The 27,734-nt window shown below is 42.3% G+C and overlaps 2 protein-coding genes across 3 annotated transcripts; one reads left to right on the top strand and one right to left on the bottom strand.

Annotated features, from left to right (window-relative positions):
* The first annotated feature begins 155 nt into the window (after positions 1 to 155).
* Positions 156 to 25,306, top strand: tpra (translocated promoter region a, nuclear basket protein). Of its 2 annotated transcripts, none has more exons than XM_029000664.1 (50): positions 156 to 336; positions 657 to 761; positions 845 to 912; positions 1,169 to 1,265; positions 1,597 to 1,700; positions 2,029 to 2,193; positions 2,387 to 2,479; positions 2,576 to 2,656; positions 2,734 to 2,821; positions 2,952 to 3,092; positions 3,180 to 3,274; positions 3,351 to 3,548; positions 3,657 to 3,764; positions 3,868 to 4,100; positions 5,717 to 5,880; positions 7,128 to 7,255; positions 7,591 to 7,739; positions 7,970 to 8,132; positions 9,177 to 9,311; positions 9,735 to 9,875; positions 10,016 to 10,175; positions 10,746 to 10,912; positions 11,233 to 11,385; positions 11,579 to 11,695; positions 12,254 to 12,457; positions 13,454 to 13,638; positions 13,732 to 13,879; positions 14,296 to 14,433; positions 14,609 to 14,740; positions 14,865 to 14,995; positions 15,084 to 15,294; positions 15,439 to 15,579; positions 15,921 to 16,098; positions 16,208 to 16,383; positions 16,611 to 16,684; positions 16,771 to 16,961; positions 17,067 to 17,297; positions 17,786 to 17,925; positions 20,742 to 20,822; positions 20,914 to 21,078; positions 21,217 to 21,348; positions 21,608 to 21,698; positions 21,861 to 22,039; positions 22,451 to 22,611; positions 22,832 to 22,938; positions 23,139 to 23,237; positions 23,389 to 23,530; positions 23,731 to 23,843; positions 23,958 to 24,029; positions 24,170 to 25,306. In XM_029000664.1, exons 1-50 carry the CDS (start codon positions 186 to 188, stop codon positions 24,217 to 24,219), a joined length of 6,876 nt encoding a protein of 2,291 aa, XP_028856497.1. In that variant the 5' UTR covers positions 156 to 185; the 3' UTR covers positions 24,220 to 25,306. The 2 variants fall into 2 exon arrangements, with proteins under 2 accessions (XP_028856497.1, XP_028856496.1); XM_029000663.1 differs by having other exon boundaries at positions 159 to 336; positions 10,016 to 10,169.
* LOC114802246 (proteoglycan 4-like) lies at positions 24,405 to 26,842 on the bottom strand. The gene is made up of 6 exons (XM_029000963.1): positions 26,737 to 26,842; positions 26,379 to 26,518; positions 25,817 to 25,973; positions 25,606 to 25,713; positions 24,690 to 24,818; positions 24,405 to 24,502 (listed from the first exon to the last, which is right to left on the bottom strand). The coding sequence occupies exons 1-6, from the start codon at positions 26,840 to 26,842 to the stop codon at positions 24,405 to 24,407; spliced, it is 738 nt and encodes a 245-aa protein (XP_028856796.1).
* Positions 26,843 to 27,734: the final 892 nt, after the last annotated feature.

Here is a 27,734-nt window from a genome sequence, read left to right on the forward strand (position 1 = left end):
TTATTTAATATTTATTTTTTCACGTGTATATATATTTTTTCATTGTGAACACATTTTAAATGTATAGTCCATATGTTTTGAGATTACTATTTAAATATTTCTCCAAAGTAATTTTTATTTCCCCTAAAGTGACGCGCCGGAAGTGAAAGGCTGCATCCTCCGAGCTCCCCGCCGACTTGGTCACCATGGCGGCATCTTTACAGCAGGTTTTGGAGAGGGCTGAGTTAAACAAACTTCCCAAAGCCGTGCAGTTTAAACTCGAGAAGTTCTTCTCTGACCATCAGGCGGAAATTGATGCTCTCAAGTCGAGCCATGAACGCTACAAGGCAGATTCCGGTGAGCCTTGGTTTATTCCGCGTCCTTCTTATTAGCATGTGCAGGAAAGGTCCCCCTGCAGCCAGGCAGGTCCAGGCTCTGTCCGTCCATGCAGCGAACTTTACGTGTGCTGAAGCCAGTAATGCCGGTTTCTGCAGTGTAGCCTGCTCGCTGTTCATTGTAATTTGTGTACGTTCTTCACTAACTGCTTCTGTTTGCCGCATGAGACCTTAAATGACCTGGTTTTGCTTATTTATCCGTATATGTTATATGTTTTAATTAAAGGATAGAACTGTGCACTGGTCTTTGTTTTTTAATTGAAATCCCCCTTTCTCTACCAGAGCAACAATACTTCAATCTTGAAAAGAAGCTGTCTGAGATTCAGGAGCAGTTTGTGACCAAAAGCCGAGAACATGAGGCATTTAAGGAGGAAAACAGTCGTCTCCGTAAGAACCCACAACTTGTTCTCATTCTCACGCTGGCTTGGTAGAGTTTCTTATTTACTGACCCTCACAATCTTCCTGCACAGAAGAAGAGTTGAAAAATCTAAAAGGCGAGGAGCTTGAATTGAAGGATGGCAGCGCTCCATCTCAGCCGGTAAGATTTTACATCGTCCCTTGAGAGCGTGAACTCCGAGCCGCTCTTATTGTGGCTACTGCATGGACGCAAGGATCCTGGTTCTAATCAGGAGTTGGTGGAGAACCTGTTTAATATTTCCTGATTTCTGTTGGATATATAAAAACCAGCACACTAAGTACTCGTCAAGCACTCAATTTGCCTCAAAATGTCTTTATCCGTCCCTGCTGTTGAATTTTATTTTAAGTTACTCGGTGTCACATGACCTTGTTTTCAGACAACTGTCACGAAAGCCAAGTATGAGCTGGAGGCAGAGGTTCGAGAGCTGTCCCGTTTGCTGGAGAAGAAAACTCAGATGGTGGCGCATCTCAGCGGTATGGCAATTCTCCTGTTTGAGTGGCAGGGGTTAGAATGGGGGCCATTAAATGCTTAATTTTCTGTATTAGGAGACATACATAAAACCCATTAGATGGTGGATCTCATTGCAAAAGCTGTCTAATTTTAGTGTTGCCTCAAAGCCATATTAATAAAATAATATTCCATGGTTTAATTGACATGCAGACATCGTTGTAATGTCAGCTGTGTATATATATATATATATATTTTAGCACTACTCTTCTCAACATTAACTGACACCATATATATTTGACATGAAAGTAAATCATAAAAGTATGAATCATTATTTTTGGGGTGGGCTCTGTACAGATAATGTGACGCAGCTTAGTGAGAAGCTGACCGAAACCAGTAAAATGAAGACGGAACTCCAGTTAAAACTGGATGAGCTACAGTCTTCGGAGATTTCCATTCAGGTGAGCCTTCCGGGTTGAATAATGATTTGCTATGTCTTCTGTTTTTTAGTGGAATCATTTATACAAGATTCAAATTGTTTATTGTACAATAGAAATAAGCATTCTCTATGTAATGAAAATCTTGTTTTGCTTGTCACACAATCCTAAACTTTTAAATATAAAAGAAAAATAAGTTAAATCAATAAAGAATGTCAGTATGAGGTAGTTGACTGTCCATTGGTCCCACTCCTAACAGCTGTTAAGGAATGGGATGGTAGGGGGAAGGAATTTTCATATAGATTTCATATTTCTCTACCTTATGTGTGTTGTTTTTTTCCATCCACTGAAGTATCGAGAGAAACGCATGGAGCAGGAGAAGGAGCTGCTGCAGAACCAGAACACATGGCTGAATTCAGAACTAAAGAGTAAGACAGAAGAGCTGTTGTCAGTCTCTCGGGAGAAAGGAAAGGATCTTTTGGAGCTAAAATGCGACCTGGAGAACAAAAAAGAAGAGGTATTTCTGCTAATTGGAGTTCGACATTTTGTTTAGGCACTGCATGTTTTGAGGTAGTGGACTAACCCTTTATTGATGGAGTTTTTTTCAGTTACATTTTAAAATGGCTCAGTACTTTTGTCCTTTAGTACAATAAAAAAAAAAAAGTTCAAATAATCACTGACCATATCAAAATCTTTTTGGCTGTGTATAGGTGACCCGACTTCAGGAACAAGTCAACACTCTGAGAAATACAAATGAAGATCTTCAGAAACAGACTGAAACCCTGATGAGCAAACTGAAAGAAGTAACTCATAACTCATAATTGCTGTTCCATTTAGCATTTTAAGAGCAGAAACTGTATTTCGACTACAGGGTTCTAATGCTTCTGCTCTGATTAAAGGCCAAAGATCAGTATACCGCCATGGAGGAGAAATACAGCAACGAGTTGAGTGCCAATGTCAAGCTCACCAACCTGTACAAGGTATTTTCCCACCTTTATTAATAGAGATTATTGAGCCATGTTGAGGGTGACACATTCATGATTGAATATGTTTGCAGGTTGCAGCAGCAGACACTGAGGCCAAGAATGTTGAGCTTAGTCGGGCCGTGGAAGAAATCAGCACATTGCTGAAGCAGTCTGGAGAAGGTACGATTCTTGTCTCACTCTGTTCTGTTTTACTGTGTGGGTCCAGAAAAAAAGTTTTATATTTCCATTTGACCATTTTATCTTTTGACATTGTGTGGACTCAAAGTAAAAATTATTCTTCATCCTTTAGCTACCAAATCTGCAGAAGCTAGGTTATTGGAGGCAGAAGAGGCAAAGACAAAGCTGGAAGAAGAGATGAATGAGAAGGTTGAGACCCTGGAGAAAGCGATGGAGAGCGCCACCGCCCAGCTGTCTGACTCCAAGAAAAGAGGCAAGCACTTACGCTGGTGGACTGGCTGGTACTGCAGTCATTAACCGGGCAGCTAGAATTCTTATTATCTATGTTCTCTGTTTTCAGGTGCTCCCATGATGACTGAGGAAGAGCTAAATATCCTGTCACCTACTGCTGCTGCTGTGGCCAAAATAGTGAAACCTGGAATGAAACTCATGGAGGTCTGACGAACCTGATATAGAAATAAGGTTCCTTGAAATGACTCCTAAAATTTACAGAGGTTTTTTTTGGTTACAGCTCTATAATGCCTTTGTGGAGGCTCAGGACCAGCTGCAGTTGGAGAAGCTAGAGAACAAGCGCATGCACAAGTTGTTAGATGAGATTGTGCTGGAGGTAGAAACTAAGGCCCCCATCCTGCGCCGCCAGCGGGAGGAGTACGAGAGCATGCAGAAGTCCACCTCCAGCCTCTGCGCGAAACTAGAGCAAGCCATGAAGGTACGGCACCAGTTCATCGCCACTCATGCTTGTGCTGTCCTCTTTTGTTAGGAGTGAGAGAGCTGGCAGGTTTCTTATTTAATAGAAATCTTTGTCTTATTACCTCAGGAAATCCGAAGTCTGCAGAAAGAGACCAATGAGGCCAACAAGCGTGTGTCCCTCCTGGAGAAAGAGAAACAATGGTGTGAGAGTCAGGGAGCTGACCTGTCCCATCAGGTACAGTTTTTTTTTTTTTCCTTACTTACACAGCATTTGTAACCCTTGGTTTAATATTTGGTATACAATCATGGCAAAGATCATGACGTTGATGCTTTGGCAGGTACGTGTACTACTTTTGGAGATCGAGGAAGCAAGGGGTAAGCAAGTACTTCGGGAGGAAGAGATCAGCAGCTCACAACCCCCAGAAAATGAAGGAGAGGTGGAAGATGGCAGTCAACACATAACCTTCCGTAATGTAGAGGAGCTGCAGCTGCAGAACCAGAGCCTGTTGGCAGAACTTCACCAGATAAAGGAGAACACAACCAACCAGCTGAATGAGGCTGCAGCAAGCAGGTTCGCGTGCCGTATAAACTCATCACTAACAGCAGTAACTGTAGGAAACACGAAATTTTTGTAAATACTTGATACAATGTTGTCCGTACAGCTTGAGTAAATTTATAGTGTAAATTTGATTTCCGCTCAAAATAACTGAAAACACAGCCATTAATGTTTTGTATGGCAACATTATTTTCCAGCACTGCCTTAATAACTCTCTTGGGCATGGAGTTTACTAGAGCTTCACAGCTTGCCACTGGAATCCTCTTCCACTTCTTCATGAGACATGAAGCAAGAGACATACTAGGCCAGCACGGCCCTCAGGCATCTCCACGCTTGACCGTTGGAAATACACACTTGCTTTTGTTCTCCTCACCTTGAGAACACCATATAAAACCAAGATTGTTCATCTTAGTCTCATCAGACCACAGGACATGTTTCCAGTAATCCATGTCCTGAGTCAGCTTGTCTTCAGCAAGCTGTTGCGCATTATCTTTAGAAGACGCTTCATTCTGGGATGACAGCCATGCAGGCCAATTTGATGCGGCATAAGGAGCTCGGACAGCCTGACCCCCCGAAATAGTCATAAGGCTATTTTCAATGGACAGCTTCCGGATATGACGCTGAGCTCATGCGCTCAAGTTTTTTGGGTTACCGTGGTGAGGCCTGTTCTGACTGGAGCCTGTCCTGTTAAACCGCTGTATGGTCTGGGCCACTGTGCTGTTTTTTAAATGAGGTGCCATTTTGAATCCAGTGAAGTAAAGTGAAGTGATGCACAGCACACGGTGCACACAGTGAAATTTGCCCTCTGCATTTAACCAATCACCCTTAGTGAGCAGTGGGCAGCCATGACAGGTGCAGTGTGTGTGCACCGTGTGGGCAGCCATGACAGGAGCAGTGTGTGGGGACGGTGCTTTGCTAATTGGCACCTCAGTGGCACCTTGGCGGATCAGGATTCAGGCTGCTTCCTTAACCGCTAGGCCACCACTGCCCCAATGTTGATCTACAGTGACCACTATATGAGTGGTGACAGCAAGTTAATTTTTTTGAGGGGACAGCAAATTTACATTGTTGTACCACCTGTACACTGGGGTGGTAGTAGCCTAGTGGGTACTAGCCTAGTGGGTAACACACTCGCCTATGAACCAGAAGACCCGGGTTCAAATCCCACTTACTACCATTGTGTCCCTGAGCAAGACACTTAACCCTAAGTTGCTCCAGGGAGACTGTCCCTGTAACTACTGATTGTAAGTCGCTCTGGATAAGGGCGTCTGATAAATGCTGTAAATGTAAATGTAAATGTACACTGACTGCATTGTATTGAAGTGTCATATCTTCAATATTGAAAGATAAAATATTTACAAAATTTGACCGGTGTACTCTTTGCAATTAGAATATTATGTAATCCCATTTACATGCCAGAAGGGAATTCTAGTCACCCAGTGACTGATCGCTCTGTTGTCCAGATTTTTTTCTCTTCTCCACCCTGGTTGTTCGCCCACATCCTGTCTCGTCTAACTTGATATGAATGACAGCTGTATTTTAAAGTTGGGCAATGTGTTATCCATAGTTAGACCCCTGGTTCTTGAACTCCACATTCACTAACAAGTGATTGTATGTGTGCTTGTTTACAGGCAGGCAGAGCTAGAACAGGCTCTGGAGGAAGCCCAGAAGGAGCTACAGCAGCTGAGAGACCAGGCGAAGCAGCAGAAGCTGCTGGCCGAATCGATGGGCCGCCAGCGTGATATGTATCGCGTTCTGCTGTTCCAGACCAGCGACATCAGTCTGCCCACTCCAGGTTAGTAACGTTGTTCTCTCTGGCTCGTTCTCTCTGTCAGGACTGCAGCCTCTGTCAGGACTGGTACAGCGGATCCAGACGATGTTGGTGGATCTATTTATGTACCGTCCACTATGTACCTTCCACTATTATAGGTATGGACCCTACAGCTGCACTCTTGAGTTCCTACTCAAGGCTGCACCGGTGGACTTCTCACCTTTTTATAGTCTGTACTCAAGGCATGGAAGGTCCTTATGGTGCAACAAGTGTCTATGCTGGATCCTGGACCTTGAGTGCTAGAAAAAAAACTGCACTCTGCGTTGTAGGCTCGAACCCGGCCGATCTCAGTGTGCGCAGAGATGGTGACAAGTGCGTGGCTGTCTACCACCAGTCTTGCAGAACATCCTTGAGGATCCCGTGGCTCATGGAAGGAGGGGAGGAGTTACCCATCTCCATCTTTCATTGTTGCAATTGTGGTGCTGGACCAGAATGCCATTGTGGGGCCTTTGCTGTCCCTGGATGTTCCAGCGCAGACCAATTTTGAGAAGGCAAATATTTCCAGTTTGCATGTGTGAATGCATCGGGGCGCGGTGGCGTGTTGTCACCCAGATGGTCAGGATTTTTTAGGCCCTGGCTTTTTTTTTTTTTTGGTCAGGCAGATGAGACACTTCCTCATTTGTTTGTTTCATGTCCCAAGCTGGGGGATCTTTTCTCGCTGTTGTCCCAGTGGTTTGGGGGCTCTGAGTTTTTCTTTTGTGGTGGTAATTTTTGAGCCCAAGTAGTCAAGGGAAAGGATAGTGTTACTAAATTTTCTGTTGTCAATTTGGACAACACTGGATTGGCCAGGACACAACAGACGTCACTGCGTTTTTTAAGGGGTTGGTGGTGCATTTGCGCATGGACGAAGCCTATTACAAATTGGTGGGGAAACTGACTGTGTTTATGGACATTTGGGGGGGTGCAAGGGTCTTGTGCATGTTTAACAATAATGGTTTGCTTTTGAACTGGCTGCTTTCCTGGATTGTGAGGAGGATTTTTTTTTTTGTCTTTTGTAACATTTCTAGCTGTATCGCTCTCTTTGCATTGTTTCTGACTTTTTTTTTTTTTTCTGAACAAAGTAAAAAAATGTATACATTTATTAGATCACCAAATGGGAAAACAGCATCACCTATACTTCTTATACCTGAAATACTTTATATCCCATGGTTAGGGTGCACAATACCCTGCTGAAGTATTCTAAGATCATTGTGGATATTTGTGTTTTCCAGCCCCCGATGCCGACAGCAGCTCGGCACCCACAATACCTCGCCCTTTGACCACCAGTAGGTCCATCCCTCTGAGAGCTCTGGCCTCAGAATCAGCCCAGGCTGCACAGACTAAAGCTGCTCTCAAACAGGTAGGAGTAGCGTAATTCACTGGCACATCGTACCCTGTAGATTACCACTACCAACTTATTACATTTACCAGTTAGTTACAATACTGAATACAGCAATGTGCCTGTAGTGATTTAGAGTTGCTCAACTACAAATTTATACAAAACTAGTCTAATAGTGCTAATATATCTTATTCCCAGTTCCACGTTTTCACGGTCCCTAAATGCCTCATTCAGGTCATCAGATAATCAAGCCCTTTAAATGTTCTTTGACATGTTTGTAATACGCATTATACTTTGGTTTTAAATAGGGCCATTTTTTGCAAAATATTTTCAGCAACTTTTCTTTTATTATAAAGTTAAACGAAGCCTTCAGCACATACAAGAAAGAGAAAGCGGGGAACGACAAGCTGCTGAATGATCAGAATGACAGACTACAGGCCCGGGTTTATGAGCTGATATCCCAGAAGGCCAAGCTGTCCTCACAACTTGAGTTTGCCTCAAAGCGGTATGTGCTTGACACTATAAAGTTGCATTTAGGTATTTTCCTGTGGCGCTTTGCCTGGGGTGAACTGTAAAGAAGTATAATTATGTATCTGTACTATAAAGGCTTTCCATTTGAAGACATTTTATTTGAAGTCAAATATTTTATATTCATGGAATATAATTAAACATTTTTTTAGTATTTTGCTACTTTTCTGCTCTTCTACACACCCCTGTTTTGCATTGTGGCATCAGGAATGACATGATTCAGAACAATGTTAATGCCTACCGGCGTGAAATTGCCTGTCTATGTGAGAGGACCCAGAAGATGTCTTCAAACAGCCAGAGGCTTGAGCAGATCATCCACACAATGACTCAAGATCTTCGAGCTGCCAATGAGAAGCTTGTGGTGGCAGAGGTGAGGCACAGCACCAGAACAGCCAGAGATCACAGGGAAGGAGTAGAATTAAATGTAATTGTATAATCGTGTTTGTTATATAGACTAGAGCTGTAAGTCTTTACCTGAGTTTGGTCAGGTTCGTGATCAATTTGTACCATTTTTTTTCGGGCTCAGTCAGCAAACATGAATTTCTGGTCTATTGCCTATCCTGTCCATATGATTTGCTTCTTGTGAATTTGTTAAGGTTATTGGTAGAAGCATTTATTTATTTTTGAAATGTTTGTTTGATTTGAAATTCTCGGCCTCCGTCATCAGGCAAGGCAATTGAATTATTGTGAGAGAGAAGCAAAAATGGATGGTGAGGGGCAGTGGTGGCCTAGCGGTTAAGGAAGCGACCCCGTAATCAGAAGGTTGCCGGTTCGAATCCCGATCCGCCAAGGTACCACTGAGGTGCCACTGAGCAAAGCACCATCCCCACACACTGCTCCCCGGGCGCCTGTCATGGCTGCCCACTGCTCACTCAGGGTGATGGGTTAAATGCAGTGGACAAATTTCACTGTGTGCACCGTGTGCTGTGCTGCTGTGTATCACGAGTGACAATCACTTCACTTTCACTTTAAGAAATAGCGGAAAGCATCTGGCGACTACATTTGAAACCCGTGCATTTCTTTTCCATTTTAGTCTAACACTTGTAGTTTAAAAAAAATAAAAAAAGTTTTATTTATTTTAATGAAGCACACAGTATAACAGTGTGGGCCCCAGCTTTTTAGGGACTATTATAGCTCTATTATAGACTATATAGACTGCAGTCTAAAACAAGGAGAAAAAGAACAAAAACCTACAATGTCTGTCTATTTTCTTGCAAATAGAAGTTTGTAATTAATAATTTTATTCTTTTAATGCCGGTATGCGGGAAGGAATTTGGGTTGGTGTCCTGGCTTGTCTTGGACACAGGCAGGGGGGTTTTCAGAAAAAAAAAGGTCTTATTTTAGAAACGCACAATGCGTACAGGTGTCCCGGCCGGGTTCTTCTGAGCTCTGTTTGTATTTAATATTTTACCAGGTTCGTAATGAGACCATGAGTAAGGAGCGTGACTTACTGAAGATGGCAGAGACTCGACTGGTCCAGGAGAAGGAAGCTATTCTGTCTGAGCAGCGTGGGCAGAACCTGCTGCTCGCCAATCTTAAAACCATGCAGGTACAGTTTCTGGATGTGTAGGTAGTGCTTTGTGAGTCGTTACAAGCTTGTAACAAAACGAGGAAAAGCTTTTCTTTTCTTTTTTCTTTCGATTAAATAGTAGGAATGCACCAATATTGAGTTTGCCCAATGCCAGGGTCACATGTTGATACTCTTACTTACAAATTTCTGAATTCAAACTAATTCAAACTTTATATATGAATCACTTTAAAACAACCAGCAAAGGACCAAAGCGAGAACAATAAATAAAAATAGCACATGCATAAATAAAATGAACAATATTTAAAACTTAAAACAGTATATAATCAGCTAAACTTAAACAGATCTAATATCTAAAGGCAACAGTTTTGTTGCTGCTACAGAAAATGCACAATCTCCTGTAAATTCATGTCTACAAGTCACATGACCCTGCCTGTGTTGCAGCTAAGCATGGAGCGTGTGGATGCCGAGTCCAGTCAACGCAAAAGCAGTCAGGTGGAGCGGTTGGAACGGGAGCTGGTCCAGGTAAAAAGGAGGCTGGAGCAGGAGGTGGAGCAGAGGCATGCCATCAGCCGCAACCAAGATGTAAGAAACCCGTCTGTTCTAACATTTTAAATGACTTGAATTCCTTCCAGATGTATTGTGTGAGTCGAACTCTGTATAACAAGCTTGAGGGAATGCAGCTTTATTTCAGCACTACCAGATTTTTAAATGTGTTTCCTCAGACTCAGGTTGTTGAAGTGAGAAGGCAGCTGGAGACTCAGACATCTCTACACCAAAAGACTAAAGAGTTGCTGAGGACAGCGGAGCAGCAAGTCACTTTGTTGAGACAACAGCTCAGCAGCAAAGAGAACAGCACCACTGGTGCTAGAACCCAGGGTACAGGTACACATATAACTGGAACACTTTCAAGAAACCATTTTCAGCCCTTATGCAGTGTATGCCCATTAGAGGTGTGAATTCGATTACAATTATCATTGCCTTGATATCGATGAATCACAATGCATCCCATACATTTCCTACATGGTCTCATAATGTTTTGAAATACAAGAGTTAAGGTCTCGTACATGGACTACAATGAGCAGAAAAATGGCCAGAAAAACACCTGTTTCAGATGTCCATGGCTTCATGCGGCAGCTCAATGTAATCGATTACATTTATGGCATTTATCTTATCCAGAGCGACTTACAATCAGTAGTTACAGGGACAGTCCCCCTGGAGCAATTTTAGGGTTAAGTGTCTTGCTCAGGGACACAATGGTAGTAAGTGGGATTTGAACAAGTGTGTTACCCACTAGGCTACTACCATCATACACAACGATTATGGTCTGCGCTGCGTTGATTCAGAATTGTTCACAATGAATTGATTATACAAATGCCATTATGCTCTGAAGATTCAGATTTGAAATGTTGCTTGTTCATAGCTTTACTTCCTATTCTTTTTCTTTGTCGACAGGTCCTGAAATTTGTCCGGCGGACATGGAGGATCTGCGCAGTCTTCTGAAACAGGCTGAGGAGGAGCGAGATGAGCTGAAGGAGCGCTTGCAGGCTGCTACTACTAGTGTGGAGCAGTATAGAGCTCTGGTACTCAACTTGGAGGAGTCTCTCAGCAAGGAAAAACAGGTCAGGTCTGGCCTGAAACACGCGACCCTGAAAGTTGTGTATAAAGCCTGCTCTCACTAGGATGAGTACAGTGGAACAGAGCTCACAGCTGTCAAAAATATGACTTATATTAGTAGTTAAACTTAAGGAGGGATTCTCTGCAGGGTGGGTTACAGTTGGATAAATGAGAGTTCTATAACTATTGACTAAGTCATTCTGGATGAGGACATTATGCCATAAATGCTGTAAATGTAATTTATTATGGGGTGGATAACGTTCATGTATTTATGCCATTATGATGAGTAATAATACAAGTCTGTTGTCTATTTGCTGTACTCCAGGTGACCGAAAAAGCACACTTGTCCATGGAGACCACTTCCAAGGAGATGCAGGAGTTCAACACTGAGTTAGAGAAAAAGCTGGTAGAGGCAGAAAAGGACAAACAGCAGATTGAGGAAGAAAAGCAGAGGGCTCTCCAGACTTTAGAGCAACAGGTTGTGCATCTTGCTTGACTTTACACCTGTTTTCTCTCGCTAATTCATAATTCACTTTGCACTCAAATTTGAAATAACGGTCACTAGTTATTTTTAACATCTTCTGATACATCTACTGTTATATTGTAGATTTGTCCTGTTCCAGAACCTTGTGTGTACTGACATTGGTGAGCTTGTTCTTGTGTTTTTGCAGGTAACTGAGTTGAAGAGAAGTCTGACAAGTATGCAGACTGAACTGCAGGATGCACTACATAGAGCAGCAGAAGCAGTCACTGAGGAACAAAAGGCCAAACAGGACAGAAAGTTACAGGTGAGGTCAAGCAAGACTGTTATACATGTGTATACAAACATTAATATTATTTTGTATTGTATATTAATAAAACATTTTAAAATACTGATTGAAACAATATGGTTAAAAGTTCCATGCAGGTGAAACAATTCACAATATAAAAATGATAAAAAATGGTGAGAAATCAGGTCAGAAGAACAATGAGGACAATTTATCAGCCCTGTTCATAACTGAGGACCTACTCTACACAGCAGTCAATCAAGTTCTATGAAGCCTTTAGAATAATGCTGGATAAATGGATTACCTAATTGTGCCTGTTTTGGTAGTCATTTCAGAATTGGGTATCATGTATTCCTCCAATGATTTGCATGTGTCTCCACTACAGCATTATGTCTTAAGTTTTTATACTGCATAGGGGATTTGATTAGCATTCTGTTGTGCAAAATGCACTTTTTTATATATAAATTTAAATCTGTTATTAAAATTACAGTCATACTGCAATCACTTAACTCTGCTGTATAATTCTTACCTGTATAATGCTTTCCTTCAGTGTGGATTTAATTGATTTCTCATTCACAGGCGGTTCTTGCTGCAGAGGCCCAGAATAAATACGAGCGGGAGCTAATGCTGCATGCAGCTGATGTGGAGGCTCTGAGGGAGGCCAAGCGCCAGAGCCAGCAGAATGCTCACAACTGCACACAGCTAGATGAAAGGGCCCAAAAAGCAGCAATGGAGCTAAATCAGTCCCGTGTTGTCTGGGAGCAGCAAGAGAAGCAGCTCAAGGTGGGTTCAGGGTACCCACTGGATCTTTAAAAACTTTAACTAGTAAATTAAGGCCTTGAAAATGTTTTTTTATTTTTCATAGTTCTTAAATTTTGTTCCCAGACTGCTACCACAGCCATCAAGTTTAATTACCATAACTTTTGAACTGTGCAATAGAAAATTACTACAGTTTCTGAAAGCAAAAAAAATCTTTACGGAAGTCTGCCGAGTGACACACCACGCAGCGTTTAACTTGTACCTGGAGCAGCACTGTACTCCATTCAGGTTGGAACTTCACTAGTGGTCCTTGCCCCATCAGAGTATGTGCACAGTGAAATCAAGTCACTCACCCACGAAGGACGTCATAATTTTTTTTGGCCAATTCTGAACCAAATATGACTGTGCCAGTGAATCTGTGTAATGTGTGGCACAGTACATTTTGTTCCGAAAAACATTTAAACTAGGAACCATGGGGCATATGCCCTTGGACTCTCATGAAGAGTGCAAAACACACGGCATTTGTGGAAGTTTGTTTGAGGGAGGCACCACTGACCTTCTTTGCTAGTTAACCTCCTTTGCTAGCACTACCAATACACTGCTACAGGCACAATGGTCAGGTAATATACTTTATGGACTCTTAAGTCGACTGTAAACACCGCTCATAAACCTCCATTGAGGGCATTGATAATTTTAAAAACATCATGTTCCCCGACTCTGAAATTGCGGCAACTTTCTCATGTGGAAGCAACAAATCTGCTTCTATCACAAGGCATATTGTTATTTGTATAATTTAATCAATTGATTTTTTCGATTATCTCTTCATGTGCCAGGAAAGTTATGATGTTGGTTTTAAAGTGTCTTAAAAAGTTTAAAATTTAAGATTGAATTTCCTGGGGGGTGCTCTTTTGAATATTTTCAATCAATATAATTTCAAACGTCCTAAACCATCCCTTGAATCCTGTATTGGATTGTTGTTCTAGTAATGAACATATTTTTCTAATGGCTTGTTTCATTCAGGAGGAGCTGCTCAAGCAGGCGAAGCGATTGGAGGAGCTGCAGACACAAAACAGCCTCTTGCACCAGCAGATGGAGAACCTTGGAACCCAGATGGCTGCCAGTGTGCAGGAGGGTGTGCAGAGCAGCCTGAATATGTCCTTTATCGAGGAGGACAAGAGCACTAAAGAGATTCTTGAGATTCTGCGGTGAGGCACACGCTGCAATATTTTGTCTACTTTAAATAGGTATCAGTGTAACTACACAAAGTACTGAAGGAGTTTTGAAAAATCTCTGAACAGGTTTGTACGACGTGACAAGGAGATCGCACAGGCGCAGTGTGAGGTCGCGAAAGTGGAGGCGCAGCGGTGCAAGCAGCGGCTGGAGTTCCAAGAGAAAGAACTTAAAGAATTGCAAGAGAGCATCAACACAGAGCGGCAAAAGCTGCAGGTGTGTGCAAGATCAGTATTATCAATCAGTATTTTATATCTTTTCATGTGGGTTTAAATAGAAAAGTACAAAAAGAATAATCATAGACTAAGTTTGAAATAATGATGTAGTCTAATCCACATTTACTGATGCAGTAGACACGTGTAGAAGGCTAGTTTTATTCTCTCTTTAATACTTTTTTCAGCTGTACTAAGATCATTGAAAATGGTTTTCTATTGATTTTAAAGCTTTTAAAGTGACATACTTGGGTTAACAAACCCAGAATTCCATTGGAACACTAGACTAATTGTTTTTGATTTACGTTCCTCTCTACATGAATGCAGATATTCCATTAAGTAATGTCCAGTTTTGTTTCTTTACTACACTGCTGGCTTTCTCTCTGCATTGTGGCCTAATGGTCTGTTATCTGTGAACAGGTAACAGCCAAAACCATGGCCCAACATGATGAAATGGTGAAGAAGCTTGAGGGCATGAATGCGCTCATTGAGACCAACAAAATATTGAAGGAAGAAAAGGGACGTTTGGAACAGAATCTTCAGCAGACCCAAGCTAAGGCAAGACACCATGAACTACTGCCTTTCCTCCTTTTCCTGCATATCCTTCTGTTAAAGTCCCCCAACTCTGCTTGTGTGGGACCCACCAACTGATTATCTGATTCCCAAGTAAAAAAAAAAATAAAAAATTGGATGTACATATTTAATTTTGGTTTATTTCCTCCATTTTTCTTAGGTCACTAAGATGGAAGCTGATATCACCCCTCTGCAGAAGTCCAATGATGAGCTAAGTGAGAAGAGTGGGATGCTTCAAGCAGAGATGAAGCTAATGGAGGAGGATTTAAAGAAGTGGAAAGCCCGTGTGCAGGTTTGATTGCTCAGTCATTCGATTCTAATAACTTTAAGTTGTCTTGAACAAAGATATTTATATTTCCAAGACCCTTTTTGTTGGGGTCCTTTACAAATGACACGTCTGTGTTGTTTTCATGTAGCAGCTGGTGAGCCAGCAGAAGGACACAGACCAAGAGGAGAGTAAGAAGTTGCGTTCTGAGAGGGAGGCACACCTGAAACGCATCCAGCACCTGACTGAGGAGGTTGGCAAAATGAAAAGTGAAGCAGCAAGGTCAGGGTTCCCCATAAATTACCATCTTAATTTTTTTCCATTATGATTCATATTCAGTGTCACAAACTTTATACCCTATTGTGAACAGAACCCAGACCTCTTACACCACAGCACAAAGCCAGGTGCAGAGCCTGCAGGACAGCCTTAGCAAGGCCACCGCCGAGAGGGACAATATCAAAAAGGACCTAGAGGCCAAAGTATTGGACATCCAGGAGAAAGCAAAGACGATCACTCAGGTCAAGAAGATTGGCCGGCGTTACAAAACTCAGTATGAGGAGCTTAAGGAGCAGCATGATAAGGTATAGTTACTGTGTGTATAGTTTTGATTGTTTTACCTTCATGTATTGTAGATGCTGCGAAGTGCTGTTCAGCTTGAGTTGCATTTACGAATGACTGTGAAAAGATTGATGTAACTTAATTGCTGCTCATGGTTTGTTCTTCAGTTGGTTTCAGAGATGGCTACAAAACAATCACAGGAGCTGGAGGTCCAACTTCAGAGTCAGATCCAGAGCCTGAATAACTCCCTCAGCCAGGCTGAAACCAAAAACACAGAGCTGCAGACTCAACTGGAGAACCTGCAGAAGGTATGTGTGTTGGGTTATGTGAGCACTAATTCACCTCCGTTATTATTTGATTGCACGGTTGGATCTGTGCTCTGATAGTCAGTGGTGGCCTAGTGGGTAAGGAAGTGGACTTGAAAAAAGTCACTGGCTCAAATCCCGACCTGCCAAGGTGCCACTGAGGTCCCCTTGAGCAAGGTATGATCCCCACACTGCTCCCCAGCGCCTTTCATGGGCGCCAACTGCTTACTAAGGGTGTTGAGTTAAATACAGAGTTGTCACTGTGTGCTGGCACTGCAGTGTATCACAATGACAAAAACAATCACTTTCACTTGTTTAAGAATGGTTGGATGTTTGACTGACAGGCAGAGTCTGAGCGACAGGCTGAGGTCCAGAACCAGCAGGAACAGATGTCCAGACTCAGACAGGAGCTCCAAGAGAAGGCTGTGGGTGAGGAGAAACTCCGGCAGCAGGTATCCGAGATGACTGAGAAAACCAAGAAAGCCATCATGGGTGCTAAACAGAAAATTAACCAGCTCACCAGTAAGTATAAGAGCTCAACTGTCATAATTAACTGTAAATTGCTTGTTTGCTTTTCTGCAAACTTTTTTTTGTCAAGTTATATCCTCATTGGCTTCTTTGTGCGCATCAGGTGAGAGGGAGCAGATCCGTAAGGAGAACGATGAGTTGAAGCAGCAGCGCGAAGAGCAGGATGTTCGGATGAGTGCGCTGAAATCGCAGTATGAAGCACGTCTTTGCCGACATGAACGGGAAATGAGGGAGCTACGCGGGGAAAGCAGAGACGAGCCACAGGACCAACCTGGGAAGGTGGGAAAAGCCTTGCTGGTTATACAATCTAAAACACTCAAAATTGATCTAAAATAAATAAAACTAGCATAACTATATAGATTATGTAAAATGGTAGTAGCACTCCTATGAACCAGGTTCAAACCCCACTATTGTGTCATGGTCTTAAAGGTGTAGAGCATTGTCAAGCAAACAAATGGTGGCTTTTAAGATTTTTTTTTCCCCACCTTGCCCCCCAACCTCTTCAGGCTTCAGAACAGCAGCGTACCCCCGATACCAGACAGATCAGTCTGAAGACTACTCCACCCTGTGACAGGGGGAGGTACCAGTTTTCCCCCCTTTTATAGTATTTAATAAATCAATATATTGAAGTCACTGTATGAAGTGGTTCCTGCTTTTTATCTATAGTACCAGCACCACAGAACCACCGACTGCTAATATAAAGCCAACCCCAGTGGCAGGAGCCCCCAGTAAGCCCTCCCCTATTCCCACCAGCAAGTCAACGCCTAGGGCCAGCATAAGACCAATGGTAACTCCTGCTTCAGTGGCCACACCCACAGCCACGGTCATGCCCACAACTCAAGTGGACACACAGGAAGGTGAGTGCTGAACAGAAAATAGTTCTTCTGAGCCACGGAGTGTCCATCATTGGAAATTCAATATAGATGATAACTCTGGCACCATATTTTCTGTTTGTGCCACAGCACTACCCTCTGAGGCTGCAGTAGAGCATGTCAGTGTTCTGGGTAGCACTAGTGGCTCGGTGCGCTCAAGTAGCCCTGGCCTCAGCCAACCCATTCTCACACAGCAGCAGCAGAGCCAGGCCACTGCATTTGTCCAGCCCACCCAGCAGCAAACCGCTCAGGAGCACACAGCCACCACAGTGGAGGCTGGTGTCAGCACCCAGATGGAGAGACCATCCACGTCCTCAGCAGGTGCAGTCTACATGTTCGCAGTAACAGAAGGGTCCAAATGAACAAAAATCCCAATTACTACCATTGTGTCCCTGAGCAAGACATTTGATCATAAGTTGCTCCAGGGAGACTGTCCCTGTAACTACTGATTGTAAGTCGCTTTGGATAAGGGCATCTGATAAATGCTGTAAATGTAAATTTCAATTCAGAATTAATTCCCACAGTTAAATTTACCATTTAACTGTGGCAGACACTAGGTTTCAGTAGGTGTGGCAGTTAAATACTTCTGTTTTGTGTGCATTTGGTGCATTCACAAGATTTTAGGATCAACTACTGATAATGATAAACTACTTCAGAAAACCGGTTTGGGTTTTTTCTTTATTGTGACCAGAACATTCAGTTTTTGGGCTTTGTGAAGATTTTGGCCCCATCGCTAGCATCTATAGCACTGACAAACTGAACAGGAAACATTTATTTTTTCCTCCATCTTATTGTTTTTCTCTTGTCAGTTGGTCCGTGCTCTATGGGTCCCAAACGTGTGCGTGAGGAGGAACAAGACGCTTCATCAGAGACTACAGAGACCCAAGATGACAGCAGTGAGCACCCCATTCCCAAGAAGATCCGCATCACCCAGAGAATAGACACAGAGGTTAGCCTGCTTCAGCAATTAAGTACACTTAAATCAGGCTTTGTCCTTTCTTTTGTGTTTTGACCCTGTATTAAATACCCTCGATCTTAAATGCCTGAAGTTGCGGTGTCTAGAATAACAAACATAAATGAAAAAGGACATTGACTTAATACAAGAACCGCTCTTGTGAGAAACACTTAGTCAGGCTGTCTTGGCTAGTTATGTTTTTCAATTGATTACTTTTGTTTGTTCCACCACAAAAAATGTCATCCTCATCTGGGCCACATCCCGTGAGATCGCTTTGTATAGATCTACAATTATGGCCCACCAATATGTAGCGCTGATAGCACACAAACTACAGATCCCACAATGCAGTGTGCACTTTGGTGGCATATGCACTGAGCGCTGTGTGTTATCAGCCTGAGCCATAAAAATAGATATACAGTACAGGCCAAAAGTTTGGACACACCTTCTCATTCAATTGGCGTCAAACTATGAATGGGTGGTAGTAGTCTAGTGAGTAACACACTCTCCTATGAACCAAAAGACCCAGGTTCAAATCCCACTTACTACCATTGTGTCCCTGAGCAAGACACTTAACACTAAATTGCTCCAGAGGGCACTGTCATTAAAACTACTGACTGTAAGTCACTCTGGGTAAGGTAAATGCTGTAAATGTAAATGTATGAATGACCACATGTGGAGTTATGTATTTAACAAAAAAAGGTGAAATAACTAAAAACATGTTTTATATTCTAGTTTCTTCAAAATAGCCACCATTTGCTCTGATTACTGCTTTTCACACTCCTGGCATTCTCTTGATGAGCTTCAAGAAGTCGTAACATTTTCCAACAGTCTTGAAGGAGGTGTTTAGCACTTGTTGGCCCCTTCACTCTGAGGTCCAGCTCACCCCAAACCATCTTGTCTGGGTTCAGGTCCAGTGACTGTGGAGGCCAGGTCTCCACTTTTGTTAAGTGCATAACTCCACATGTGTTCATTCATAGTTTTGATGCCTTCAGTGAGAATCTACCAATGTAAATGGTCATGAAAATAAAGAAAACACATTGAATGAGAAGGTGTGTCCAAACTTTTGGCCTGTACTGTATATAAAGTGCAAAATATAATTTGTGCAGATGGGCTGAATTTGCATTAATTGTTGTTATTGCAACATAACATAATTTTTCATGTCAGGGAACCTTTTAAAAGGTAGGTTTAGCAATCAGAAGTCTGACTTTATTGGTACAATTCTTTTAAAAATCAAAAATTCATTGAATGGTCCCTGACTGCACGTGTTAATACGGTGAAAATGAATATTCTACCACGTTTTTCTTATTTCAATGCATACCAATATTTCTGTCATTTTTTCAGAAAGTTGACTCTGTGATCTCTGAGTTTCTCTGGAACAAGAAGGTTCCAGACTACGCAAGACCAAGAAAACATTTTATTATTGGGCATCTAATATTAGTATCCTCAAATACTGGCTTCAGTCCGAAGCATCAGATGCTCAAATGAATTGGTTGGCAATAGAAGCAAATTCAGTCAAACCTGTAACTCTGAAAGCTTTAGTGCACTCTTCTATTCTGTCTTCCACTTTACCTTATACCAAGAATAGGATTGTTAAAACTTCTCTCAGAATTTGGTATCTGTTTAAACGTTACTTTGGGTTACAAACTTCTTCCACCTATGCCCCGCTGGCTGCAAATCACCAGTTCCCTACATATTTGGTTGATGATCTGTTCTCTATATGGTCAAAAGCTGCCATTCACTGTTTTAAAGACCTATACATAGGCAATGTCTTTGCCTCTTTCTCACAACTGCTTCTTAAATATTCTCTTCCTCAGCATAATTTCTTTAGATACTTGCAAGTGCGTAGCATTGCTCATCATATTTTCCCCCCAGACTTTTTTTTAAGAGGGCCTTCTTAAACCAACTCCGTCTCTGATTAGAATTGGGAGGAGGTTCTGCTGCGAGTTCATGGATCATCCATTTGCAGTAGACTTGGCCTCATACAGTTTAAGATCTTACAACGTTCATTTTACACTAAGGTGCGGCTGTCACAAATCTATGAGGGCGACAGTCCTTTGTGTGATCGATGTCAGCAGTCCTCTGCCAATATTATCCATATGTTCTGGTTTTGCCCTTCTTTACACCAGTACTGGACTGAGATATTTGACCATGTCAGAATTTGTGTGGAAAAAGAGTAGAGCCCAACCCGCTCAGGGCATTTGGGGTTTTCTCCTCACCTCCTTCGCTGTCTGTGCATCAAAGGGACGTGCTGGCCTTTTCTACCTTACTGGCGAGAAGATTAACTACGACAAACTGGAAATCCTCTAAACCTCCCAGCCAAATTCACTAAATTCAAATAAAGATATTCTTTATTTCTTTAAACTGGAAAGGATAAGACTTTCACTTAGGGGTTCCCTTAAGACATTTAAAAAGATTTTGTGTCCTGGTTAAGAGTAAGAATTTTACTACTGTTCCTGGGTGATACAGTTCATGTCTCGGTGGAGCTCTACAGTGGTGGTTTTGTATAGGTTTTTTTATTTTATTTTATTTTCTTTAATATAGTATTTTTCTTTTCCTTTTGTTTGGTTTTGTTTTTATTTAGATTTTTTTTTATTGGGGTCTAGATTGGGGATTGTTTGAGCCGTTTTCTATTGAAACCTCCTGAGAATATTGTTATTGCCCATGCTCCAATTCAAAGTTTAAAAAATATTCTATAGGTGATTAAAGAATATTGGACACATTTTGTCAATCAAGTGTCAATCAAAAACTAAAATTAAAATATTTTACTGATTGCAACTGAGTAAGGAGATGTCTGAATGTGTGTTTTGCAGGAAAATGCTGGTAGTGAAGAAATTGCAGACACTGAAGTGGATGCTCACACTGGCAATCAGGAGGCACCGGATACCAACCAGGTAAAAATGTACACAATCCATTCTGAGTGCAGAACTTTACTCCCCCTTTGCAATAGCGATCTAACCACAACTTTTTATTTACTATTTTCAGGAAGCCAGTGAAACACTGGTCCGGGAGGGTGCTGAGGACTGCCAGACTTTATCTGTGCCTTTTGCACAAACATCTGAGTCTCAAAGCTCCCCGGAACCACAGGCACAGGACATTATTGTCTTGGACACAGGAAGTGAGAGCAACGATGAGGACGAGCAGGAACAGGTATGATCTCTAGTTACAGTCAAAGCTCTTACACTGAAATGTCAGCATTTATTTCACCTTAACATTAGTTTCCATGTAATTAATTTTCCAATGAGAATTCGTCTTTACTTCAGTCATTTTCCCTCTTTACTTTTCCAGGAGTATGAAGAGGAACAGGAGGATGAAGGTGATGAGGATGAGGAGGCAGAGATTCCAGGAGATGGGGAGGAGAGCAATGGAGCCAGTGGTAGTGGAGATACCAATGATGCTTATGAGGCAGAAGATACAGAGGTATATTTTCTTGCAAATTTGTTACGATTGCAGTTGTGTACTAATTTGTGTTATGTCTTTATCTGTGTGACTATTTGTATAACTTAAAAATTTTTCCCCACTTGAAATCCTTCTGGCCAGTTTAGTGTGTTTCAAGTAGTTTCAAGTTTCTGTTCATTTGGTTCAATATAAAAAATTATATTGCTACATTAAATAAATGTGAAATGTATGCACACTACTGCTGTGACCAGGCATAATATGTGTGTTTACTGGTTGTCAGGGTGCGGAGGCCACTGACCCCGGTACAGAAAATGAGGAAAGTCAGGGAGCCACTGCCTCCAGCCAGAAGCCAGCAGACTCGGATAGCAATGGTGATGTTTTTCTCACTCTCTCACTCTCACTCTCTGGCCTCCCGGCCACCTTTCATGGCTGCCCACTGCTCACCAAGTGTGACTGGTTAAATACAGATGACACGTTTTATTGTGGATACAAAAAAATCTATAAAAAAAAAAAAAAACGCTTTCTCTATTCAGAGGCTCAATCTGTAGGAGAGGGCCACAGCAGCACAGTGGAGACAGTTTCATGTGTGGAGGCCCTACCCAGCACTACGACTCTACGCCTGCCTCCATCTCCACGGAGACTGGCTCATTCTCTGCCACCTAGACTTTATATCCAACCTCCTGTACCTGAACTGGGACCCCCACCTGCCCAGGTAAAACTCTTCTCAGACACTCATTCTTGTACCGCAGTCCAGGCCTAAACTGCATTCTGCTACAGACAAACGTCTGCCATTTTCATACATAGTTGAGATGCTTGGCCTTGTTTCCATGTCGGGAGGTTTGGCTTCCATGAAAGACTACTTCTTGCCAGACCTTTTCCACTGACAGTTCTAAAATTGTCTGATGAGGAGGAAATGGGAATAAATTGAAATCCAAGTCTGATTGAAGGTGTTATTGGAAAATACTTGCTAATACTTGAGGCTTGTTGTTATGTTCGGCTTTGGTGTGTAACCTGTGCTTTGGATAAAGCGTGTGTGTGTGTGTGTGTGTGTGTGTGTGTGTGTGTGTGTGTGTGTGTGTGTGTGTGTGTGTGTGTGTGTGTGTGCGCGCGCTCCTGACTCTAGAGGCAAGCAAGTCAGAACAGGCGACAGTCTGTAGGCAGAGCTCCTCAGCTCACTCCTGGGATTCCACAGCAACACTTTTTTGATGAGGATGACCGGATGGTGCCCAGCACTCCCACACTGATGGTCCAGCGTCACACTGATGGCTTTGCAGAGGCAATACAGTGAGTGCAGTGGGGTCTTTGATCATCTCACCGTTATCTGCTTTACACCAATTACATATCGTCTTTATACTTGTGTTAGTTTTAGGTTTGACAACATATGCACTACAAAGTTTATTCATTTGATTCATTTAGCTTTGCTTATTTGTTAATTTATAAAGCCGTTAGACATTTTGTGCATTTAAGGAGATTATTGTGCGGTTTTGGTCTCCCAATCTCTCAGCTCCCCACAAGTGGCTGGAGTTCCACGGTTTCGTTTTGGTCATGAGGACATGATTGCTCAGGCCAGCTCGTCTCACTCGGACCTTGGACAACTGGCATCACAGGGAGGTATGAACTGAATAGGGAGGTATGATCTCTGTTACTGGAGTGTGCATGTCCCTCTCCATGTTGGTGTGGGTGTCCTCAAGGTTCTCTGGTTTCCTCCCACTGCCCAGAGGCCTTTACTCTTTGTGGATGGATTGATTGGCACCCTGCTTGTGTTCATTTACAGAAAATGTTTAATTCAGCCCATTAATTGTGTGTGTTAGGTCTGGGGATGTACGAGAGTCCACTTTTCTTGGCTCCCCATGAGGACGAGTCAGGTGGACGGAGTGTCCCAACAACACCCCTGCAGGTTGCTGCTCCAGGTGACCAGAACAGTTGAACGGATTTTTTACTCCTGATTAACACACTTATCAGTGTGAAAAAATATACTTACATCCACTCTAATAAATAAATACCATGTATTAACAAAGCAAATTTATAAATATGACGTTCATTTTCATTTTCTTCCTCCAGTGTCAGTCTTTGCTGAGAGCCACTCCTCTGATGTTCCTGAGTCAGCCTCGCAATCTGTTCCCATGGTAACCACCTCTACAGCCAGTGCACCATTGCCAGGAGAAGACAGTGATGATGTGTTCATGGTGGGAGAGAGTGAAGAGTAAGTCTCACACACACTTTTTAACAGTTAAAGAATCCTCCTCCATCCAATCAAATTGACATTACAAACCACAACATTTTTTCCAGTTTAATTTCAGTGGCCTGTTAAACCCTGTGACCTTTTCTGGTCATACATGGTGCACCGTATACTGGTCTGCATTTTATTTAACATGATGTTTGTGTTTACATGTGATTTGTCAGGACCAGTGGGGATGTCTCCATGGAGAGCCATTCTTCTGAGATGGAGTCTGCTCCCTCCTCTGACCAGGCGAACTTGCCCTCCACTAGCCAGGAGCCTACCTCCAGCTCAACAGGTCTCTCTCTCTCTCTCTCTCTCTCTCTCTCTCTCTATTTATGCATATTTTTGTCTGTCTTGCTCTTGACTTGGTTGTCTGCTCCCTACTAAATACATTCTCATTTCCCGTCAGACCCCAGCAGCACAACTTCTCAGTCCCAAGTTCGTATTAGCAGGATGCCTTTTCACACCCGCACTCAAAGACGTGAGACCTCTTTCATTATTAATGTAAAGCTCAGACACAAGCTTCTCTTTGAAATTTCGTTTATTAATGATTGCTGCAAAATCAGTTTATAAAAAGCATTATTGATGGTGCTGAGGCTTATTCCTGTGTTTCTGTTGCAGGAATCCCTCGCTCCGTCCGTGGCGCTTTCTCAAGAGGGAACCTACACTGATTCTCATGGCTAATTGTATTGTGAATCAACAGTTTTGTGCATTTTTTTTTTTTTTTTATATATATATTTTTTTGCATTTCTCCCTATGACTTTTGCCTTTGAAACAATTTTTAGACTTGATGTTTCATCTTATCTAATAAATGGATAAGCTTTTATTTTTTGTTATGAATCTGTTGGACTGGAGACTAAGGGCATTTGAGGAAGTCCTTGATCTGGTTCTGCTGGGAGCTGGCTGGGGATGCTATCATGGGGCCATCACTGATCTTAACACTGAAAACTTTAGCTGTGAAGACAAGAAAGCATCAGGGTGGGGTCATTAGGAGCTGTACAACAATTTCTGCATCTTTAACTCTCATCTCATTTCAATTCAGATTAGGCTAAATGTCTGAAGCCATGGGTCATTTCTTGTGAAACACTTTGTCACTATAAAGGAAGGAAAAGAAGGTGGAAAAGGAATGGATCTAACTTACGCCCAGAAAAGATGAAGTAGTCGTAGCCGTCTGGCTTCTTTGGTGTGGGGATTGACATGGCTGCGGTTACAGGGGTGGGAAATCCCTTCCAGGAGAGCTTCATGTTGATTTCTCCAGTCACGATTACTTCTGTAATAAATGAGTAAAAAACAGAGCTAGTTTTAGAAACAAATTAGATGTCACGCAGTACAGTAAAGGCATTGGAACAGCAAGGCTTTTTTTCCTCTGTAAATTACACATTTGATTATTAAAATATAAAATGATGATCTTTCTTTCATATTCCACTTTTAGGTATTTCCCAGGTATTGCCATCTATGTGTAAATAGACTAGAACACATTTCAAATTGAACCAGGAACCACTTTTCCAGGAACTAAATTAGACAAAATACTACATATTTCTTTTCATTGCCCTTGTTTGCAATAACTGCATCAGGCCTGTGATTCCTTGTATCTTTATTGATTCTGCTTGTCCAGTTTTTTACTGCAACATTCTTCATTTATCTGTTTCACCCTTCAGTTAAATGTGTATTCAGTTGGGTTATGGTCTGGCTTTGCCTGTTAATCTCTGTTTTGGATTATTGTCTGGTTGCATAATAAAGTTTTCTTATTAATTTGGATGCCTTTCTCTGTAAATTGGTAGATACTTTTGTTCATTTTACTACTATCACAAGTTAAATCTCTTTCACAATAATACATGCATATTAAACATGCAGAATAAATTTGGCCTCTGAATATGTGTATTCTGCCCACTGCTATATGATTTTTTTTTATTTTATACCTGTTCAAATGAAACCCACTAACCTGTCGAATTAATCATTATCTATTTTTCATTTGTATTAGATCAATAACTGGTGCATTCTGTATAATAGTGTTGTAATACATTATGTGGACTAAACTCCATGGCCTGTATACAAACCTGCTATGTGGTCCTTTGAATTCTTGCCATTAGATGGTGGATTTTTGCCTTTTTTGCCACAGGAAGTGGTGCTTCCAGGTGGGTATGTAAGTTTCTGCACCATGTTTCCTGTGGGCAGATTATAATCATTCTCATTTTTCTTTGTAATGTCCCAGTGAGCCAGCAACTGGCTCGTGGCAGCAATGGTTTGAAGTGAAACTGTATCAGTCACCTTTTCTGAAGAAGTACAGAGCTTCAGGTCTTTTTCTGGTGGCTGGTACTGGAAGCACTGCTGTGATGTCACCCTTGAGTCCACCAAAGTCAGCAGAAAGGGATCTGGGGTACCCAGGCTCCACCACCCCATTAGCAAGTCTCCAGTAGCTATCTCCCTGGTAACCCACATTTTGAATATCAGTCACTTAACATTTTTAGTTTGTTCTGCAGTATTTGGTGGCCTGTTCAACTAACCAGGGACAGCCTAGCGGGTAAGGAAGTGGACTCGTAACTAGAAGGTTGCGGGTTCAAATCCCAAATTGCTCCGATGCCACTGAGGTCCCCTTGACAAAGGAACCGTCCCCCTACACTTTTCCCCGGATGCCTGTCATGGTCGCTATGGTGATGCAGAGGACACATTTTGTTGTGTCACCATGTGCTGTGCTGCAGTTTTTTTTACAAGGACAATCACTTCACTTTCACTAACCAGAAAAGACAGAACCCAGAAAGATGTATTGTGTAAGTAAGCATTTTTGGTTCATACATGAAAAATGTATAACTTATCCTGTGCCTTGATGTACCTTTATGATGTAAGTCTTGCCTTCACAGTTGCAGCGTGTGAAGGCTGTGTCGATCGGGGAGGGTATCCCCAACTCATCTGTGATGCCCCGAGTCTGGCCTGAAGCTCTGGTCTTGGGGTCCAGAACCCAGAAGTGGTGACCTGCAGAAGAAAAACATGTATTGGTTTTAATGCTGCATATTTTTGACTGCTTAGGACCTGATCATCTTCAACTGTAGGCTTATCAAGGATACTGACTGATGGTAAATATAGTAAATAAATATATTTAACACATATGGTCATAAGAATATATGATTCCACAGAATCAGACTGTTTATGGAGCTCTGCTGACATAAAATTAGTAATTACATTTCACTCACCTTTGAAGACCAGAATGGATCCATTGCGCAGGGCGATCAGTCCGTCAATGGGCTGGTCACTGCAGAGCTCAGCATTCTGACCTAGAAGAAGGTGGAAGATCTCCATAAAAACGTCATGGTTTTACTAGCAAATAAAACCAAACAATTAAATAGGAATAAAGCAGAAAATCAGCTGTATTGTACAGGATATAAGTAGAATTGGTGATCTTTCACCTGACTGATCCTCTAGATTGCCAGGCTTGGCATTCCCTGCAGAATTTGTGCCGAGGGAGAAGGATACTTGGATTGGAATGGACATGGGCATCCCAGATCCAGACATCCCTGGCTGTGCTGCTTGATCCTGGGTCATGGCTGCTTCTGAGCCTCTTGGACTCCGCGGAGACTCGCCAGGTGAGTTTGCTCCTGGAGAGAAACAGTGTTCAGATTATTTAAAACAGAAGAAACCATGGACATGGTTGAAGATGACATTGTGTGATTTTGATTGCGAGGTCAAAATTAACCTGAGGCACTTTGGGCTGGAGCCTGGAAACCTGCGGGCGGCAGCACATCTGGACAAACAACCATACAGCTGGAAGGGAGAATGGGCCCTAAACACGGAGACGTCACAGTTTAAGAGTTGCATTTTTTGTGGAAGTGACAGCTATGTGAAAGATGTGAGGGGTGGAAAACATCCTCTGCTGCTGGAACTCACCATCTCCAGATGACTTTTGGGAGGGCTGGTGAGGGAGGAGTATGGATGGAAGGGCCTGGTTAGAGTTCTCTGAAAAATGCAGAGCATTCCAGGAATTATCCACAGGGATGATCAGATTTCACGTTCCTGACATTGTCATGCCTAAAGGTATGAAATTACTGTATATTTACAGAATGACTACTCTCCTCTACTTTCGTCAGAGGTCTGAAAGCAGCTAGCATTTGAGAGGAAGTCTGGCGAGAACCAGGGACATCTGGAAGTGGTTAAAAGGGTTGGGTAGCATACTGCCACTGAGCAGCGTCTACAC

Source organism: Denticeps clupeoides, chromosome 13 (assembly GCF_900700375.1).
Source record: "Denticeps clupeoides chromosome 13, fDenClu1.1, whole genome shotgun sequence".
NCBI classification, from domain to species: Eukaryota; Metazoa; Chordata; class Actinopteri; order Clupeiformes; family Denticipitidae; genus Denticeps; species Denticeps clupeoides.

Excerpts from the sequence above, each read along its gene's own strand:
- LOC114802246 (XM_029000963.1), bottom strand. The coding sequence starts at position 26,842 with ATGGAGATCTTCCACCTTCTTCTAGGTCAGAATGCTGAGCTCTGCAGT. Across the intron at positions 25,714-25,816 it reads TCTGTACTTCTTCAGAAAAG|GAAACATGGTGCAGAAACTT; the intron begins GTGACTGATACA and ends ATCTGCCCACAG. Across the intron at positions 24,503-24,689 it reads CTACTTCATCTTTTCTGGGC|CTAAAGTTTTCAGTGTTAAG; the intron begins GTAAGTTAGATC and ends TTGTCTTCACAG.
- tpra (XM_029000664.1), top strand. The coding sequence starts at position 186 with ATGGCGGCATCTTTACAGCAGGTTTTGGAGAGGGCTGAGTTAAACAAA. Across the intron at positions 13,639-13,731 it reads GAGATTCTTGAGATTCTGCG|GTTTGTACGACGTGACAAGG; the intron begins GTGAGGCACACG and ends ATCTCTGAACAG. Across the intron at positions 22,040-22,450 it reads TGGGACCCCCACCTGCCCAG|AGGCAAGCAAGTCAGAACAG; the intron begins GTAAAACTCTTC and ends TCCTGACTCTAG.